Source organism: Netta rufina (genome assembly GCF_964035555.1).
Source record: "Netta rufina genome assembly, chromosome: 1".
NCBI lineage: Eukaryota > Metazoa > Chordata > Aves > Anseriformes > Anatidae > Netta > Netta rufina.
Window position 1 is genome coordinate 122147583 of NC_140123.1, and position 18698 is coordinate 122166280.

An 18698-nucleotide genomic window follows, 5' to 3' on the forward strand; every position below is an offset into this window, starting at 1 on the left:
ATCAAGATGGCACTTAACGTACATCTCATCCTCCAGCAACTGTTGTACTGTGGCATCTCATGCCCTTAATGTTCATGAGCAGGAACCAAGAACCCTCCATTGCCCCCAACAAGGCTCCAAGTCCCCCAAGGGGCACATGCATCTTACGTTCAGAGTCTTCTCCTTTGAAGTAGCCAATGAGTTTGATTTCCTCGTCAATTTGGTCAAAGGCCTGAAGCTCCAGCTTGCTGTTTATGATCTCCACGGGGTCTTCTAGCAGCTGCCACGACAAATGCATTTGATATCATGATTTCCAGCACCAACCTGTGACTGTCACACTGTGTCACTAGCAGACTACGGAAGAAGTCACCAATTTTCTCTGCTTGCTCTTTGCCTTAATGCAAGGAACCAAGAGACATAGGTCACCTTCACAGGTCACCTTCAGAGGGAGCTTAGTAGGTTCACTGCACAGGCTGGTACAACGTGAGGGACGCTGAAAGAGGTCAGGGTAACCCAAATAGATGTTGAGGGACTGCTGTGATGAGAGAGAAGGGGTAGCAATTGCAGCTGGCTTTGGAGAGGCTGAGAAGAAGGGATAACAGTTGAAAGGGGCTGGTATGGGGACTGTGGGCTTCTATGAATGATGGATATATTTGTTTTTAAGTGTCATTTGCTGGAAAAGATGATTACAAAGAACATGCTTTTGGAAAATATTAAAAAGGTGGCCAAATGATGTTTTGGAGCAGTGGAAAGTCTAAAAGTATATTTTCCATGCTGATCCACCTATTCAGAAGGAGTTAAACTTGCGCTTTGTCCCCAGATACATCACACTTTTGATGAGGAAGGTGGAAGATCAATCTGCCATATCGTTAGGCCTAACTTTGTTTCTTAAATAACCACTGCTGGTAAAAGGATTTGGTCAGATTATACTTTTGCCAGGCAACACTGGTATAAAACAGGTGTGGCTTCACTAGAAAAACATGCATGCAGGCCATGGTAAAGCCTGTAGAGACCCACTGGGTTTGTTTTCCTTTGAGATCAGGCTGCCCAGGCACTGCAGATGCATTTGCTGTTATTACCCTGCTTTTCTAGGTGTTTTCCCTCGTGTGGAAAACACACAAACAGAAATCCTTGCTCTCCCCCTTTGTTCACAGAACGTGATTCATCAGCAGCACACCACAAAGCACAGCCAACAGAGCCTCACAAAGTGCCTTACACTGCACACCTCATCAGTGGGGACGGAGAGACCCTACTGAGGTCCCTGAGGCCACCTGCATGTGCTTTGCCCATCACACCTAATGTGTGCAGCCACAAACTCATTGCTGAAGGGGAGCTGGGGTCCTAGGGAGCTGTTTCTCTTCCCCAGTCTTGTTCTCCTCTAGTTTTTGGTAGTGCACTTCAGTAAGCTTGCTGAAGAGGCAGCAGCATGCTGCATTGTTTGTATTGTTGGTTCCAGAAATGGGCAAGTAGTTTGCAGCATTTTTTTTTTTTTCAATTAATTGAGCTATTTTTAGTTGTTCTATGGGAATGTTACTTCTTTTACGGTTTTTGAAAATGACTCTTATTTTCTGCTCTTAGAAAAGAGTGAAGGATTTTGCAAATGTCAAAGGGTTTGCATGCCAGCTTGCTAACTGAGGTGGGGCACTAGCTCCCTAGTCAAGCAACCGAATACTCCACTAACAGGAAAGGGAGCAAAGTGTCTTTAAGATGTAAGTGGTTGGTGGGGTATAAAGATATTGGCTTTTCTGGCAACTCATGGTTGGATGATTATTTGGGAAGTTGGCGAATATAATTTGTATGCCAGTGTGCAGCATACAGGGATGGAGTTTCAAATAAAAATAACCTCTGTTTTTTAGCAAAGTTGAGTATTTTCAAGGTCTTCTTTGAGAAGCTTTGTCTAGCTCTGAGCTTATCTGTGCTTACATCCAAGAGGAATTCCACCAAGACATCTGTGGCCAGCTCCCCATCAAATTCAATCAACCGCTCCTCCTTAAAGACGTAGAGGCTTCCCTCTTCAACCAAGCCTGAAAGAAGGAGACAGAAAACGTCATGAGGACAACACATCACTAACAACATCACTCTTTTTACCATGGAGCATCTTGCTGATTACTCTGGCAACCCCTCCTGGGAAAATGCAGTTGCCTGATGTCTGAGCTGGTCCAGTCAGAAATAATCCTGGCAATTTCCTGGCTGGTGGGTCATGGCATGAGGGACAGACCTCAGCCTGAGCTTGCTCTACCACCCCAAATTTGACCAACCTGTCACTACACAGAAAATGGATCTCTGTGTGGGCCGTGCTCTCTGCCTAGAGAAGACTCAACTCTGTGAATGTAAAAAGTGACCAGGAAGCCAAATAGGGTTTTAAACTCAAAAAATCCTCCCCAGGTATTATGCAGTTGCCACCATCACCCTCTCCATCTTGGTGACAAGGATTGGGCTGGCTTCTCAGGCTGGCATATCACAGAATTACAGAATTTCTAGGTTGGAAGAGACCTCAAGATCATCGAGTCCAACCTCTGACCTAACGCTAACAGTCCCCACTAAACCATATCCCTAAGCTCTACATCTAAACGTCTTTTAAAGACTTCCAGGGATGGTGACTCCACCACTTCCCTGGGCAGCCTGTTCCAATGCCTAACAACCCTTTCGGTAAAGAAGTTCTTCCTAACATCTAACCTAAAACTCCCCTGGCGCAACTTAAGCCCATTCCCCCTTGTCCTGTCACCAGGCACGTGAGAGAACAGACCAACCCCCACCTCGCTACAGCCTCCCTTGAGGTACCTATAGAGAGCGATAAGGTCGCCCCTGAGCCTCCTCTTCTCCAGGCTGAACAAGCCCAGCTCCCTCAGCCGCTCCTCGTAGGACTTGTTCTCCAGGCCCCTCACCAGCTTCGTCGCCCTTCTCTGCACCCGCTCAAGCACCTCGATGTCCTTCTTGTAGCGAGGGGCCCAAAACTGAACACAGTACTCGAGGTGCAGCCTCACCAGAGCTGAGTACAGGGGGACGATCACCTCCCTAGCCCTGCTGGTCACGCTGTTCCTGATACAAGCCAGGATGCCGTTGGCCTTCTTGGCCACCTGAGCACACTGCTGGCTCATATTCAGCCGACTATCCACCATCACTCCCAGGTCCTTCTCTGCCTGGCAGCTCTCCAACCATTCCTCTCCCAGCAGGCATCCCTCCTGTACTCTTCCCAAGCTGTTCCAGACATATCAAACATGGGACTCACCTAGCTTTTTGGCAAGTTTGGCATCCTTCTTGGAGTCCACCATCCCAAACCCAATGCTCCTGGGCTCCAGGACCTGAGCTGCCAGCTGTGGGAGAGGAACCAGAGCCCAGCATTAGCAGCATGAACACCACAGGGTAGCTAAAGGGCATTGTGCCCTGCCAGAGTGGCACAGCAGGCACAAGTGACCCATATTTTGCTTCCAGGCGGTGCCGATGGGTGGCATGCATCACATGCTGCCTCTTTGCTGAGATAAGGCTGCCTGGAGGTCACACGGGTTGGATTTCTTCCCACTGTGTCGCAGCACCGAGCTTGCTGGTGAGACCACGTGCTGCCAGCTGCTCTTTCACGCTTGGGCATTGGGAAAGTGCTACCAGCTGCAATGGGGACACCAAAGCAGTGGGCATGGCTGGGAGAAAAACCTGCACCCATGACACATGGGCACTGCAGATTATTTTAGCTCTGGGAGTGCTCCAAGCCAGGGCACTGCAATGATTGTGCATGATTTGGTGGTAAATACTCCCTGGCCTTGCAAAAACAAAGTGGTGCTGCACTGCCAGGTGCTCATGGCCTTACCCCACATCTCCTTTCTCCCCATGTCAGTCCCATATTGCTTTTCTTGCTATCCCCCTGCAAAGAAACCCAAACCCAGTGGTGTTTAAATGCTCTGGCTTGTGTTGACCTGTGGGCAAGTCAGAGGGTAAGAGCAGAGCAATAAAGCAGCATGGCTGAGCTGCCAGCCAAGGCAGTCCATTCTGCTGTGAAATACCCTAAGCCACATCTCCTGCCCTGGCTTCAGCCAGCCCCCTGTGCCAGGTCCCTATTTTTGCCCGGTTTCCTTAGGAAACCAGGCTAATCCCAGCCACACTCGTGTTTGTCTCCTCGCAGCTTTGGAAACTGCTGCTCTGCTCCCATCATTTTTGATGAAGGGGCCTCTCGACGATATCAAGTTCCTGCCTGATTCGTGAAAATAGATATCTGAGGAAAGGAGAGAAGCGCTGCAAGTGCCCCGCGGCAGGACCCTGCGAATTCCACCCAGGCTCCTGGGACATGTGGCCGCCCTGGGAAGCGAGTGGATGGCTCCTTTAGCCCTGCCACAGGCACCTGCCAGGGTGGTAACATCATCCTGAGACCACCAAGCAGCTGTAGCACCCCCTCCTCCTCTTCCCCTGCCTCTCCGTTGATGCCTCCGATGCTGACGGCCTTCCTTGCCATCCCCACTATGTCTCCTACCTTGGGGAGCATGCTGCTGCCCCATCACCCTCACAAAACCCTGCTGGATTTGGGGATGGGGAAGAGGGGTCGGAAGCCTCTGGAATGTCTCTACCTCTTCTCAGCCACAGAAAGCTGGAGATGGCAGCAGAAAAGTGGCTCCCAGAGAGGTGGCAGGCTGATTTATGAGCAGTGCCCTCCTCCAGGGGCCATTTTGGTACTCCCCTCTGGCCTCAAAGCTGATCTGAATGTCACCTGGTGCCACAGCACCTGTGGCCACGTGTCCCCTTGGCTCCCCCACTATAAATAACCCCTGCCTGCAGCCGGCTGTGGCAAGAGTGAGCAGCGATCCAGTGCATCAAGGAGCAAAAGCCACGGGGCAGCTCCCCACGCTGGCAGTGCTCAGCCCTTCACCAAAATTCTGGGGAAGACAACAGACACTCTAGGCTCAGGGACTTTGCTCATGTGAAGGGAGACAACCTTTATGTGGAGAACATGGTTCAACAAACATTCAACAAATACACGTCCTCAGGCCTCTTCCAAAGCCCTCCAGAAAGACGTTCTCCATCAGCCATCAATTAGAGCATCACAGCCTCTTTCTCCAGAGGATGTCCCCTGCAGCAGTGGATACCCACATCTTCCTTTCAGATCTTCATCAAGGAACAGCAACATGCAATTACCGCAGCCTTTATCTCCCTGTAGCCACGTGGCCTGTTGTCTTTAGGGGGTGCTCCGCGTTATGGAGGAAGCACACAGCTTTACCAGGTTGAAATAAAGGTGAGGCTTGCATGTTCAGGGCTCTTGATCTCTACAGAGCAGAGTCTGTATTTCATGCACCAAAACATTGGTCTTACCAGTTCTGGTGCCCCACCTCCTGGCTCAGGCCGTGGCCTGACGTGTTACAACACCTGGGAGCAGCAGATAACCTGATAAAGCAGCAAGAGATGGACCCCTCTTGTGAGCTCTCTAGATATATGCAAGCAGGTAGTAGTGGGAGAAGTTGCTTTTTGTTCTCTTTTATGGGTATTTGTGCCTTTACTGGAAAAAGGGATGGAGCCAGCAGCTTTAGGGGACATTGTCAGTCACTCTCTGTGCTGAAGCAGTTGTGTAGAGCAGCAAGAGGTTCCTCAGTCAAAGCTTGAGTCTCTGGCCATGCTGTGATCAGAAGTAAAATAGGGAAGGACCAAGGAAAGAAAACTGTCTAGTCATTAAACACACTTGATCTAGCTCCAAGCTCACTGGCTACTTACTTATATCTATGTTCGTACAAGCAGTTTGATCCCGATAGCTCTTGACTGCTGCAAGCAGGAGATGGTTAGAGTTTCTTGGGGGTGTTTGAAGAAGCTCAGATATGTGCCTTCATCATGTGAGGCTGCAACACCTGCTACAGACAAGTGGTCAGGCATGAGTGGGGAGTGAGGCATGTTTGCAAAAGAGGAATCTTGGATCAGGAGCAGCGTATGCAAACGTGCAGCGTATGCAAGGTGGCTCTTCAGGGGCATGTATGTGAGCTTGCTGGGAAGGGGAAATGTGTCTAGAAAATGTGGATGACAGGACGACTCTTCTGTAGGCACGTTTGGAGGTGTCCCTCTGAGGAGGCTCACCCCAAGAGAAGATGGGTGTGCATAGATCAGAGTGTGCAGTGCGTACGTGTGGCTGCGGGGAGGGAGCTGCGAGCTCTGCGGGCAGCCTGCCCCCTTCGTTTGGGCTTTTGTGCTAACGAGATAAGGAGGCAAAGCGGTACAGGCTGTGCTCATCCGCGGAGTGCTGGGGTCCTGCACTGGGGAAATCTTTTTGCAACATGAGACTCGCTGCAGCTCTTTCCACTGTGGCAGCGCCTGGAGGCAGGGGACCTTTGCAGGGTGCCAGTGCCTACGGTGGCATTTTCAAGTGCCAGCTACATGGGGGCAGGACCTCGCTCCTGCCCTTGCTGCTTTCCAGTGGGGCAGGGAAGTCTGACCAGTGCCTAGGTGTGTGTGCATTCTCATACCTACATTTGAACCTCATCAGGCAGCAAAATAGAGAGTGTGCCAGAGGCACAGCAGCTTGGCTGGTTGCCCCCTCCTCATTACAGTATCAAGCATTTATGTATCCCCTTACAGTATTTTCTGATTCCATAATGCTAGTGGGATTTGAATGCAGATAATGTTTCTAATCTTGACAATCCTTTTGGCTCGGAACCGTGGGAGGGAGGTGGCTGTAATGTAAGAACACAGCTCCTCCTCCACCACCACCTCCTCCTCCCCCTCCTCCTCCTTCTCCCTTTCCTTCTCCTCCTTTTAAATCCATGTTGCTTGAAGTCTTGTCCAGCCAGAGCCCCTGCCTTTGTGTCAGTCTCTACAGCGAGTAACGTAGTTTCAACAGCTGCATGGGGAGGTGGAAGGGAGAAACTGCCCCAGAAGAGCTGGACCTAACTGGTTATACAGTCCCTGAGGTACAGCAGGAGTTTTGGGGAAAGCAAACCTGGCTTAGAGCATCAGTAAGGATGGCAGGGGTTTGTAAGCTCATATTCCACGCATTTTGCAGACTTTCTCTCATGTGCATGAAGCCTGTGCAATGCACACTTTCTAGCCATGGGACCACAAGCTCTGTCCCGTGCATCCTCAGGAATAGGAGGTGTGAATTTGAGAGCACTCTTCCTTTCTCCTGCTTCCCTCAGGTAACAGGCAGCCTTCATTTGGGTAAGCATAAGGGACGGCACAGCTCTTTGGGATCTTTGAGAGGTGCCAGCCCTACTTGATGCCTGAGGACCACCAAGTAAGCAAGCAGCACCTTGTCTTGGCTAGTGTCAGCAGGGACTGTCAGTCTGAATAATGGGGTTGGAAAGAAACAACTCCCCACTTTAACATCTCAGCTTCATACCTACAACATCCATCTGAACTTAGGTGTATGGTGATGGGAAGCTTTCAGAAGATTTAATTAGGCTCACAGGGTCCTTCTGAAATTTTTGGCTACAGAGCAGCAGAAGTGCCACCACTATAAATGTGACAGGTTGTCTGGCCACGATCCTCTTTCATCTGCAGACAACAGGGATTGTGCCGAACCTTGCATTTGGTGTTGGTTTTGGCTGTCAAATGGCAGAAAAAATCCGTCAGAGAGGGTTACAAATACAAGTAGAAGGGATTGGTGTCCCAGCATGGACAGTTTTTCATTATGGAATGACATTATGTCTTTCTGGCCTGGATTTTCATTCTAACTTTAAAAGCACATGTCTGGTGCTCCCACAAGAAGCAAGGCTGACCTTCCCCAGCAGCCCAGGCACACAGATCTGGGTATCTATGAGAGCTGTTGGGAGTAAGCTTCTCCTAAGCACTGGGAGATTTCTGTTTCCCAAGCTGGCAGTGGTGGAAAAGATAAATTCCAACAATGCAAGGAGGAAAGGAACAGGAGATGATGAGGGAAGGTCCCTCAAGCAATGCATCCTCCTTTCCACTTTCTGCTCTTTCTCCCCTGTTCTCTTTAAAGCTGCAGTTTATGTTGATGTGAAGAACCTGGTTGATGTGAAGATGCTGGTGCTGAGGCTGCTGATGACTTTATATCTCAAAACAGTAATACTTCTGTTCTCAGAAACAGGAGGAGATGGCAAGAATCTAGGGTATGTCTGCAGTGGCTTGGATGTCTTATGCAGGACTCACACCTTCATGTTATGGTTGGCTTCCCAGTTGTGCAAGCCAGTGGGCACTCTGAAAGAAAGCAGAGGGATCTCCCTCCTTCCTAATGCTGTGTTGTTCCCTGCAGCATCACCCTGCATCCCTCAGCAGCAAAATTTCAGGTCCCTGCAAAATTCAGGCTGGTGAATGACAGGTCCTGGAGCATCGTGGTGGTCAAAGAGGAGGGGCAGAAGACTCCTGAGAAATTGCTGCTGCAGGAAATGGCAGCAGGGCTGTGAGAGAGTGAGTGTGTGCCACCTTCTTGCCCTTTTCCACCACCAGGGCAGCCTGTGGAGGCTGTTTATTGCCAAACCATCCCTCTCAGGGGGTCGCTGCTTCTCCGACTAAAAGGCAAGTCCCCAAATATGGATCACCCAAAGGTCATTCCTGCAGAGGCCCTGCACGGGAGGTGGCCTTCGCAGGTAGCGCTCCAAGAACGCTGCCCCAGGCCTTTAATTGCCACGCGGCCACTCAGCCCGGCCAGGCATATGATGTGCTCTTTGGCCGCCTCCCTGAAGGTTTCACATAGCGAGGGCTGTATTTTTATCCGCACCCGGGCATCCCTAATTTTAGCCGGCTGTAGGCCGCAGCGCAGCCCCCCGAGATACCCGGGGACGATGCCGGCGGCACCGAGCACCCACGGGGCAGGGGCCACCTGCCTCTGCTGCCAGCCAGCGCTGCTGGCACCGCTTCACAGGTGCTTTGCCGACTCGGCTGGGCAGCTTTGCACGCCGAGGACAGCCCTGAGTGTGCGGGCGTGCATGTGGTGACCCCGGCTCTCCTGCTGGTGGGCCTGGATCAGCGCCCGGGGGCCACCCCACCAAGCCCCCTGTGGCAAAACAGAGACAGGAGGGGCAATTTGGGGGCTGTCTGTCACAAAAGTGAGGCGGTGACTGCCTTGTTGTCAGAGAGGCTGCTCTGAAAGTGAGGGTTGGGTTCATCAGGCATATGCAGGGCACCAAACAGCTCCTTCCAGCGGGTGCTGCAGGAGGGAAGCGTGCTCAATGCGCAGCCCCTTCCCCTCCCCGGGACGTCACCTGGTGTCAGGGATCTGCTAGCTGGCTGCTGCCAGGGCAGGACTGAGTTCCCAGAAAGAGGAGGTATCATGTACTGCAGCTGGCCCGTGCCAGCAAGCGCAGAGGAATGAGCCCCATCAGCAGAGCCTGCACTGCCTGTCCCAGAGCGCTACGACAGGGGGGGACAGCCTCGGATCTGCAGTGCTGCTGCTTGCTCCATTTCCTCGGGCAAGGTTTTCTATCTAGGTAAATCCCAGAGTGCGAAGGAAATAAAGAAAGGAGGACTTGGACCTTGCTAAGTCAGTTCTTTCCTAGGCCACCACCAATTCTTTACCTGGGTGCCTGTTATTTAAGGACAGAGGCCTCGACAGGACACCTGTAGTCACCAGACCTTGGACCAGCTTACCCAATCTCTGTCATAAACTGGTCAATGTCCTCTTAAAATTCACAGGGCTGTTATCCCCTTGGCTCCTTCCCCTAGTGATTAGGAGCTTCCTAGTTTCCAGACTTAGTTTATTCATAGACCATTTGTCCTCGGGCTTTGTGCTGAAATAGCTCTCCTCCCTCTTGGGACATTAAAGAAAATTATCCTATCTCCTTTCCATTCTCCCCACCAGTGAACCTCAGGCATGAATGAAGGGCAGTTGCAGGCTCTGATTAGCTTGGTTTTAGATGAAGGGCACTGGCAGACCGAGCTGTGGAGAGAGGCCAGTGTGAGCCAGAGCAGCGTGGATCAGGGCACCCGCTTTGCCTTGCAGGGCAGCAGCTGCCCCAGCCACAGGTGGGCTCCTGAGAAATGTCAAGGTCTGGGGCAGACAACGTGAAATGATGACAATAAACACCACACACCCACTGTGTGGGTGAATGTGAGCTCAGGCTAGGCCTTTTGAGGCCCCCACTTACAACACACAAGGATAGGACAAAGGTGCCTTATTATATAGGAGTGGGATCCTGCCTCCTGGGAATCAGAAACGCACTGGAAACCCCCACAGGCACTTTTTTGGGGGGAACTTGACTGGTGTGGCAGGATGACTGAGACCTAGGATGATGGGTTTTTCAAAGTTTTTCCTCATCTCTTGAGCACTTGTGTTTCTGAATGGAGGGCTGACCTGGAAGGAGTCTCCAAATGGCTTAAGGACTTGCATGGCAGACTTGGCTTTGCGTTGTGTCAGCAGGTGAGCCCAAGCTCACAGGGGTCTGCCATGCCTCCAGGTGGTATTTGTATAGCTTTGATCACTGTGGCTATGAATAGTGACTTCCAAAGAGTGGCATGGCCACTTATGAGGTCTTATGCTAGAAGCTGCTCGTACAGCCAGTCCAAACTCACTGATGAGAACTGATGGAGGGCCTTTAAGGAACGAAACGAAGCAATAACAGGTAAAGTAGTCTTCAAAATTGTTTCTACCACTGTTTTACAGAAAGACCAAGTCACCTACTTGCCCTTGGCTGTCAATGTGCCCATCTACAAAATGGGGAGCTCTCTGTAACTCACTTCTGTGACTGGCATGTCAGTGAGTGAAATCCTCCTAGTGCTGCTGCTAAAAATCAGCTCCCTTTCTCGGCTGATGAACCGAGACCTACTTTTATAGTCTCAAAGGGCAAAGTAATCAGTGAACACTTTTTCCTTTTCTCTCTCTTCCTCCCTTATTTTTTGCATTAGATTATCTGCAGTGGAAACCAGTGCTTTAGTAGCTATGGAAACCAAAGCACCTCTTTTATTACAGGTATGTACAAGGTACTCGTGCTGTAGGCTCCTGCATGTATTTCTCCACCCAGGTGTGTCTCATCCCTCACCCTGAGGACTTGCTCTATCGGGACACAGGCACTCTGTGGCACTCAATGAGCATGTCCTGTGTAAAGTGTCTAACCAGCCCAGAAAACTGTAGTTAGGCATTGATTGTCTCATGAACATAAGCGTTTTCAAAGAAATTGAATTTAAGTGAATTAGACCTCATACCCACTCTAACCCTGGTCTTTTATTGAATTCAGAATCTATCTGTCCCTCTCACAACACAAGTAGTTACTGACCCTTCTTGGGCACTGGGAGAGGGATGCAATGCAACCTCATGGACTCATATCACCAGGCTCACAGGAGGATTTTTTTGTATTACAGAATTGGCCAAATACATTATGGGGTTTCACTTTGTTCTGCCATTTATCGCCAGAGGTCAGGCAGCTGCTAGAGCTGATCTGGATGGGGAAACACCACATCCCTCTTGTCCTACCTCTGAGCAGACTGATTTGTGCTAGGGCAATTCCCCATGGCATTTCAGCCCAGGGACACTATTTCAATGGATGGGCCTAAAATATTTGGGCTTGACTGATTTCGTTTTTCTTAAAGGATGTATATATGCATACACATGACAAGGGAAGAACGATCCAGGGGAGCAAGATCTGAGCAAGTTTCAGTGGAGGAGAGTGTAATGGGGATGGCATCCTGCATCACATGCAGCCTGCTATGCCCTAAGACGACCTCAGTTACTGGAGAGAGCTTCTCATATGCAAAAGGAAAGCCCCTAAGCATGGTGCTCATTATTCTCGTTACATGACTCCTAGAGGCTGAATCTGGCCCACTGGAAAGTAAAGCTATGCTAGTATTTAGGAAGGGTTCAGAGATGAGAGGGAGAGGGGAGAAGGTCTGAGAAGTGGTGGTATGGGGCAGGAGGAATTATGGTAGGAGAGCTACAGAGAAGAATAATAGCAGAACGGGTATTTCTAAGCTACACTCCTTTGTTCTTGTCCTCTTTTGCCATCTATTAAAGCTGAGAGATTTTAGGACAATTAGTATTTTTGTTTGTTTCTTTCTCAATTGTCTGTTATATCTTCATTATGAAGCTTTGTGTCTGTCTGTGTGTCATCTGCTTCTTCACTGTGCTCACCTCACAGGCATGCAGGACTCTTAGAAACATTGCCACAAAGTAGGAACAGCTACTGCTAGCTTCAGGACTGCCTGATCCAACCTCTGGCATTGTCCTGAGTGGGACGGGGAGTGGGGCAGGAGAAAGGAAGGCAAAGGAGGATAAGAGCTCCTTAGCCTGAGCTGTGAAACAGCCATGCTCACGCATCTCTGTCCTAGATTGCTGGTGTATTACAATCCCTTCCCAACATTTTTCTGCCCTGGCTACTCAGCAGTAGGCAGCTGCATCTCCAGCCATTGCTTTGACTGTTTTCCTGGTGGACTAACCCAACAGCCCCAGCCTTCCCACCTGGGCCTGAGGGGCTGACACTGCCATCTGTGGAGCTGCTGCCATTTGCAAAGGATGGTCCAAAAAAGCTACTGGTGGTGCTCTCACAGGGGCTTGGTTATCCCCAAGCCCTGTCCTCACCAGGAAATATCCAGCAGGAGCTGCCAGGCCAGCTGATGGTCTTCATCTTCACTGCCTTTCCAAACTGGAAAGGCAACCTGGGCTGTGCAGGAATCCAGTGATGGATCCCAGTATGACTGGGTGCGGGGAGCTGAAGATGTCGTGTGCTGTCCTGCCCTAACATCAGTGTAACGATGACATCCCTTTTTCTGGGGATATCTGCTGTGCACCCAGACCTTTTGACAGTGTCAGTCAGTCCTGCACACTGGGCTTTTGTCATGGGAAGGAAATGTTTCCTACTGTATCGCTTTCTCCTCATCCTGCTGCTCATAGATAAGGCTTGATTGAGTCCTTAAGCATGTGCTTAACTCATGTGCTGTCAGGTTTTCAGCCAGTTTCCCTAAGAAAATGAGACCCTTGTGATTCTCTTCTCTCTGCCTTCCTGGTTTGCCTTCCTGAATGATTTTTCAAGCTCTTGGCTCTTTCCAGCCAAGTTTTCCAGAGGTGTGGATCTCTGACGTAATTAAATAATTGCAAGCTTCATGAAGAGCGGGGACTTGGAAGGGAAGAGACTGCAGTGCCCTAAAATAAGGAAAGTCTGCCATGTGAGCTCAAGCCCTGTTAGCTACCAGAGACCCAGGGACTCCTCATGCATGCAAGAAGCCCCCGTCAGGCCTTGTTGCTGACCACGAGCCACATATTTTAATGAAACCATGCTCATGGTCAAGGAACAGTTTGTTCCTGGTTTGAAAGGGTGTTATCTATGCCCATCCCTTCCTGGGTGCTTTGTAGCTGGGGCTTTTTTTCATGTGCTGAAGCCTAAACCAGTGTCTTGGTCTAGAGTGAAGGAACTGGCAGGCACTGCTGGGAATCCTGCTTGCTTTGACAACGTACCATGTTGTCTACTATCCGGGCACATCTGAGAGTTTCTCCTAGCAAATGTGGAGGGACCTGGGCGCTGGATCTCTCCTGTTCTTTTTTTGGCATTAAGATATTTTTTTAAGGCCTTTGGTCTTTTGAATTTTGATTTTCTTATAAAGTGCGTGTGGGAGAAACAGAGAGGTTGGACAATTTTGGAGTTTACAGGATTTAACGTCCGTGAAGTCCATTCTCTCCTGTGTACACACATACCTGTGTGCATCAGGCAATAGGAGGTCACAACTCTTAGACACCTAACTCAGATCTTTGCCCAGCTCCACACCTGGCTGTGTGTTGGATGAAGGGTCCCTATTATTCCTAATGATGGAGATCAGTGACATTTTATGGCAGGGAAGCTAAGGACATAGAGTTTTCCAGGCTGTGGAAGCAGCACATCTTGCTGTCAGTCAGACATTAAATCCTTAATATAATAAGGTGAAAACACATGAGATGCTCCAGAAAGACATCCTACCACAGGCAGGGGAGATGGAGAGTGATCCCCACTGCACAAAACTTATGGTTTGAGGTGAGGGAGGTAAGGTTTGAATGCTCTCAGAGAAGGAACAGGTTAAAACCCAGCTTGCTGCCATGGCTGAGTTAATACAGAAATTGGGAGCACCAACACCTCGCTGGGCTGTGTCCTGTGCTGGATTTTCTCTGCATAGCAGGCTATGAGATTGCTGCAGCTGTTCCCTGTCCAGGGGAAACTGAAACTTTGAGACATGCACTGAATCAGCACCGCAAGTGCTGGGGAAGTTTTGAGGTCAGAGCCACAAGTGCAGGGTGTTCTGTGCCACAGTTAGCTCGTAGCTGAGCATTAGTGGACAGCAGCACTACAATTACACAAAGTCTGCTGCGGATCTAATCCTCTATCTCTTGCCCAAGGTCACATAAGAAGCCCACGGCAGAGAGGCGATTGGAAACCAAATCACCAGAGTCCTAAGTCAATGTATTCACTGCTGAATCAAACCCAGCAAAATAAAGGCTTTAACCTATGTTGTGTTGTGGCCATTGCACCCTTGATATGGTCGATTGTGAACTGGGCTGTAGGTGTCACGGGGAGTACAGCCAGCAGTGCACAGTCAATACCTGCTTCTGTCAGGTTTCTATAAATATGCACTTAGTAAATGCTTGCCATCCCTCTCGCACAAAATAGCTATCCTATTAAATAACAATGTGGTTATACCACCAACTGTGAACTTTTCAGCTGGAGTTCCAGGGTTATTTTTTCTTTGCCAAGTGTTATTTGATCACTCACCTGGAGCAAGTAACTGTTTCCTGACAGGTGAGTAAAACCTGGTTAGTTTCTGAATCTTTCTTGCTGTGAAGCTTGCTCAGGAGGTCAGTAGACCTTGAACTTTGCCTCGGACTTTCTCAGGTCCTAGCTCTCAGAGGGCATATTATCTAATTCACGTTTACTATAATTACAGGGGAGCAATGCATTTTTTCTCTGGGTCTGACAATGCTCATGTGTTTCTTCTGCAGTTCTCACTTTCTTCTCAAATGTGCCTTTTAGCTGAGGGAATATTTCTAAGCTCCTGGTAGGAAATCAACACCTAGCCATCTAGGTTTACTGCTGTGTAATTCCCTAGATTACAGCCACACTACAAGAAAGAATGCTATGAATCTATTTTGTATTTTTAATGTGATTTATTTTACTGGGGATAATTAATCGTTCTTTCACCAAAGAATTAACAACTTTTTTTTTTCTTGTTTTTTTTTCTCCTTCTCCAGCACAGAAGTGAATGGCTGTATTAACAAGCAGCCACAGACTTATTCCAAGCAGGCAACCAAGTGTCAGAAAAACAAAAAGCAATTTAATGCTGCGCCAATGGGGAGCTTATGAGATGGGGAGCTGGGACACCCATTTGCAGCACAGTTTGGCAGGGCTTCTTGGCTGATCGTTCCTGGTGGGATAGGAAACAGGAATGCATCCAGAAAGCAAGGGGATTTCTAGCTTGCATAGAAGGAGAAAGGACCTAAACATTTCTTGCTGTGTACCCAGACCTGTGCTGAGATTTGGAAAAGCTCAGCTGGGCTGAGTTCATGCTGCTGAGGTTTGCAAGGTTACTCGATTTTTGTGGGTTTCTGACGCACGATTCAGAAAGTCTATTTCCCAGCAAACAACTCAGAAGAGCACAACAGAGGCTTTTCCCTGTGCTTCACAGAGCTCAGGGGCTAACTCAAACCCAGAGCTTTGGGTGACCCCCCCCAGACTCTCCAACTGCCCTGTCCCGTGGCTCCTCTCCACAGCTCAGAGCACGCTGTGGCATTGACCCTTGGGGGACACGCAGCGGTGCTTACCTCCAGGACCATCTCCGTCATCTGGAACTGCTTCTGGGAGACCTTGTCGGAGCTCACGGGCTCGTGGAAGAGCAGGCAGAGCATGTCGTACTTCTTCAGGGCCTGCTTGTAGTTCTTCTCGTTCAGGTCGATCACTCGGTCTTTCCCATCATAGGTGGGGAAATTCAGTCCCTCTTCTGCCTTGCAGCAGAAAAGCAGGCAAAAGCCTGCCAAAATCCAGCAAGTCGCCTTCATGGGGGAGCCCTGGGAGTGCAGCGGAGGGCAGGCAAAGGTCTCTCTCCTTCTTCCTTTGGAAAGAGAAGGAGGCCGAGGGCTCCAGGGGAAGTTTGAACCGAGTTTCTCTTTCTGCTGCCTTCCTAGTGTTCAGTCCAAACTCTGCAAGGCAGTTGGGAAGCAGCAAACTTTGCTGTCCTGGGCTCACAACAAAGACAGACAGGAGAAGCTGTCAGGCCAAGCCCTGGATACCTTACATAGCTGTGTCCGGCTCCCGTGTCATTAGGAACTCCATTTTTAGGAAGCAGTTGTTTCAGGCTAAAAATAAACCCTGCAATGAATAAAAAGGACAGATATGACACCATTGAGGGACTTGCTGGCACTCTGCATCATCTGAGAGCGAGGGAGTGAGTGAGAGGGAGTGCGGGAGGGAGTGGAGGATGCCGATGCTGGGAGGACAGAGGCAGGTTTTGGGAAGGGACGGACTTCATTTATACAGAGAGCCGGGGCACGATCCATCCTACCAGGGCTTAGCAAAAATAGAAGACACCGACTGCGTTTTGCAACAAGGGTGTCTCTCTTTGTAACCACTTGGGCATCACAGTGATTAGGATGCGGATAGCAGAGCTCGGATTAAACCATTTCAGAGGTTCATCGGCACCACTAGAGGAAAAGTCACGTTTCCCTGGCGGCAAAGGAGGTGAGCACTAAGTGGGACTCCTTCCTCCTGCTGCCTGGGGCATGCACCCAAGCTGCTTGCTGGAATTCAAGCTCTTTTCCGAAGTGCTTCCTCCACTTGTGAGGTACCAAGAGATCTGCCAGCCCTGGGACCTGCCTCTCACAGCTGTAACCCCAAAGCAGAGGGAAGCTTGCCTTGCCACCTCCCATGCCCACAGCAGCTGCCAAGTTCCAGACGTTGCTGGCGAGTGGATGAAGCGTGATCACACTAAGGGGGATGAAGGGCAAGAGCCAGGCTGGTGCCTTGGGGCAGGAGGAAAGGACTTCCTCCAGGTGATGGGCAGATGTCACCATCACCTTCCAGCCTCTGGGGACCTGCCTGTTGTCCCCGAGGGTCTTTCCATGCAGCTCTGCTGCATTTCCCAGCAAGTGAGATGGGAAAGCATGACTGCTTCCCTGTTCCTGATCTGGTGGCACAGCCTTTCACCTCTTCCCCTCCTCTGAGCGGGGTGTCACCACCACCCCATGACTGGCAGCGACAGGGACGGGGAGGCAGGCCAGCTGGCTGCCGGCCAGCCCCACCAGCGGGGTGACGCTGATCTGCTGGGGAAGGTATTCGGAGGAGCTGGCAAAGAAGAGTCTGACAGCGGGCACGGGTCTCCCCCGTGCCAAAGTGATGTGCAGACACATGGCCTCACCAGGCCTCCTCCTTGCGTGTGGCTCCATTATGACCTAGCTCCATCCACGCCCGTGAGGAGGTGACGTCCCTCCTTGGTGTAGGCAGCTCTCACCCCAACCAGCTGGTCCCATTTAACTGTATGGCTGGGGTATTTCAGAGTTTGTTTGGGGCAAAACATAAACACTACCTAGCAGTTATACCTCTCTTCTGGGTGACATAGGAACATGAGTCCCCCACAGATGTCACTTTCAACTTCCACAACACATGGGCAGAAACTCTGCAGGCAGCAGTTTTGAAGCCTGTCATATTTCCAAAACCTCTTAATTTCTGGTCTTGCATTTTCAGGAGTTTAGCATTTGTTTGCAACTTGATGCCCTGATGATGAAACCTAAGCAATCCAGGTAGAATCCAGAGCAAGACAGCCTCTGAAATTCACTCCCCACTGAGCCATTCTTCGGGGACAGTCATTTTCAGAGGGAGATGTGACAAACCTGAATAAATCTGATTGCTTTTAGTGGAAGATGCAAGATTCATGTCACAGTGGGTGACAATGGATAGGCTTTTGCTGAACATTTGGGCTGTGAAGCATGGAACCAGGCTTGTGGGATGATCAGGCCCACACCACATTGTTCGGCTGCCTTTGAAGGACTCCATGCATTTGGAGTGCAGGAATAGGCTGCCGTTGCCATCAGAGTGTGTTTTAAAGCAGGCACACATCAGATAGTGCTGTAAAAATGAAATGTTCACAGCTACTTCAAAATCAGTTTCCCGGGCTCTTGCCCTCCTTTTATTTTTGTAGATCTACAGCAATTGCTCCACTTTCATATTACTTAGGCTATTTTTGACACACTTTCCCTCTAGTCTGAATAACTTTTTCATTTGCCTAAAAATAGATGCAATCTAATTTTCTTTTTTTCCTCTTTTTTTTTTTTTTTTTTTTTTTCCCTGTCAAAAAGGATCAAACTGCTTTTTTATTGACAAAAAGGTGTTGCCTTGCTAGCCCCAGAATCATCTATTCTGTCTGTCTGTGGCATAAGTTTCAAAGGTCTGTGTCTGCTGGGCTTCACCTCTGCCTTGAGGGCACTTCCTCCAGCTGAACAACATGGTCCTGGTCATTGGAGAGTCCATCTCTTGGTCTCTCTGCTCAGATACTCAGTGGGACTGTTAGTGTTAGATCCAGTGGGTATCTACAGTGTTGATTTTTTTTTTTCAGTTGTAGCTGCATCCACTTGAAATTTGGGATATCTTGTTCACTAAGTCAGAAGTGATTTAAATGCCCATACACTTTCCAGGAGGCAGAATTTTTGTGTTTGACTTGGAAAGAGATGAACCTGTGAAGACAGTCAGGATAAATTCCTCAAAATCTGAACAACTGTCTCAATCATCTGAATTTCTTCCACTAAGTGGAATTCTAGTCAAAGCAGATGTTCTCATGGTAGCCCTGCCAATACAGATCTGCGATTCTAGATTCACATCTTTTGGGATGTTCAAGACAGGGGTTCAGTGATTGGGCATTCT

At 49.6% G+C, this 18698-nt stretch overlaps 1 protein-coding gene across 1 annotated transcript in view; it reads right to left on the reverse strand.

Moving 5' to 3' along the window:
- The window catches only part of CASQ2 (calsequestrin 2), a 28541-nt gene extending 12301 nt beyond the window's left edge, over nt 1-16240 (reverse strand). The window contains exons 1-4 of the mRNA XM_084304084.1: nt 15611-16240; nt 3209-3293; nt 1903-2003; nt 148-259 (exon numbers count right to left, since the gene is read on the reverse strand). Coding sequence (XP_084160210.1) covers nt 148-259; nt 1903-2003; nt 3209-3293; nt 15611-15844 — 532 coding nt within the window. The 5' untranslated portion in view covers nt 15845-16240. The remainder of the gene's footprint in view (nt 1-147; nt 260-1902; nt 2004-3208; nt 3294-15610) is intronic.
- Between the last annotated feature and the right edge of the window lie 2458 nt (nt 16241-18698).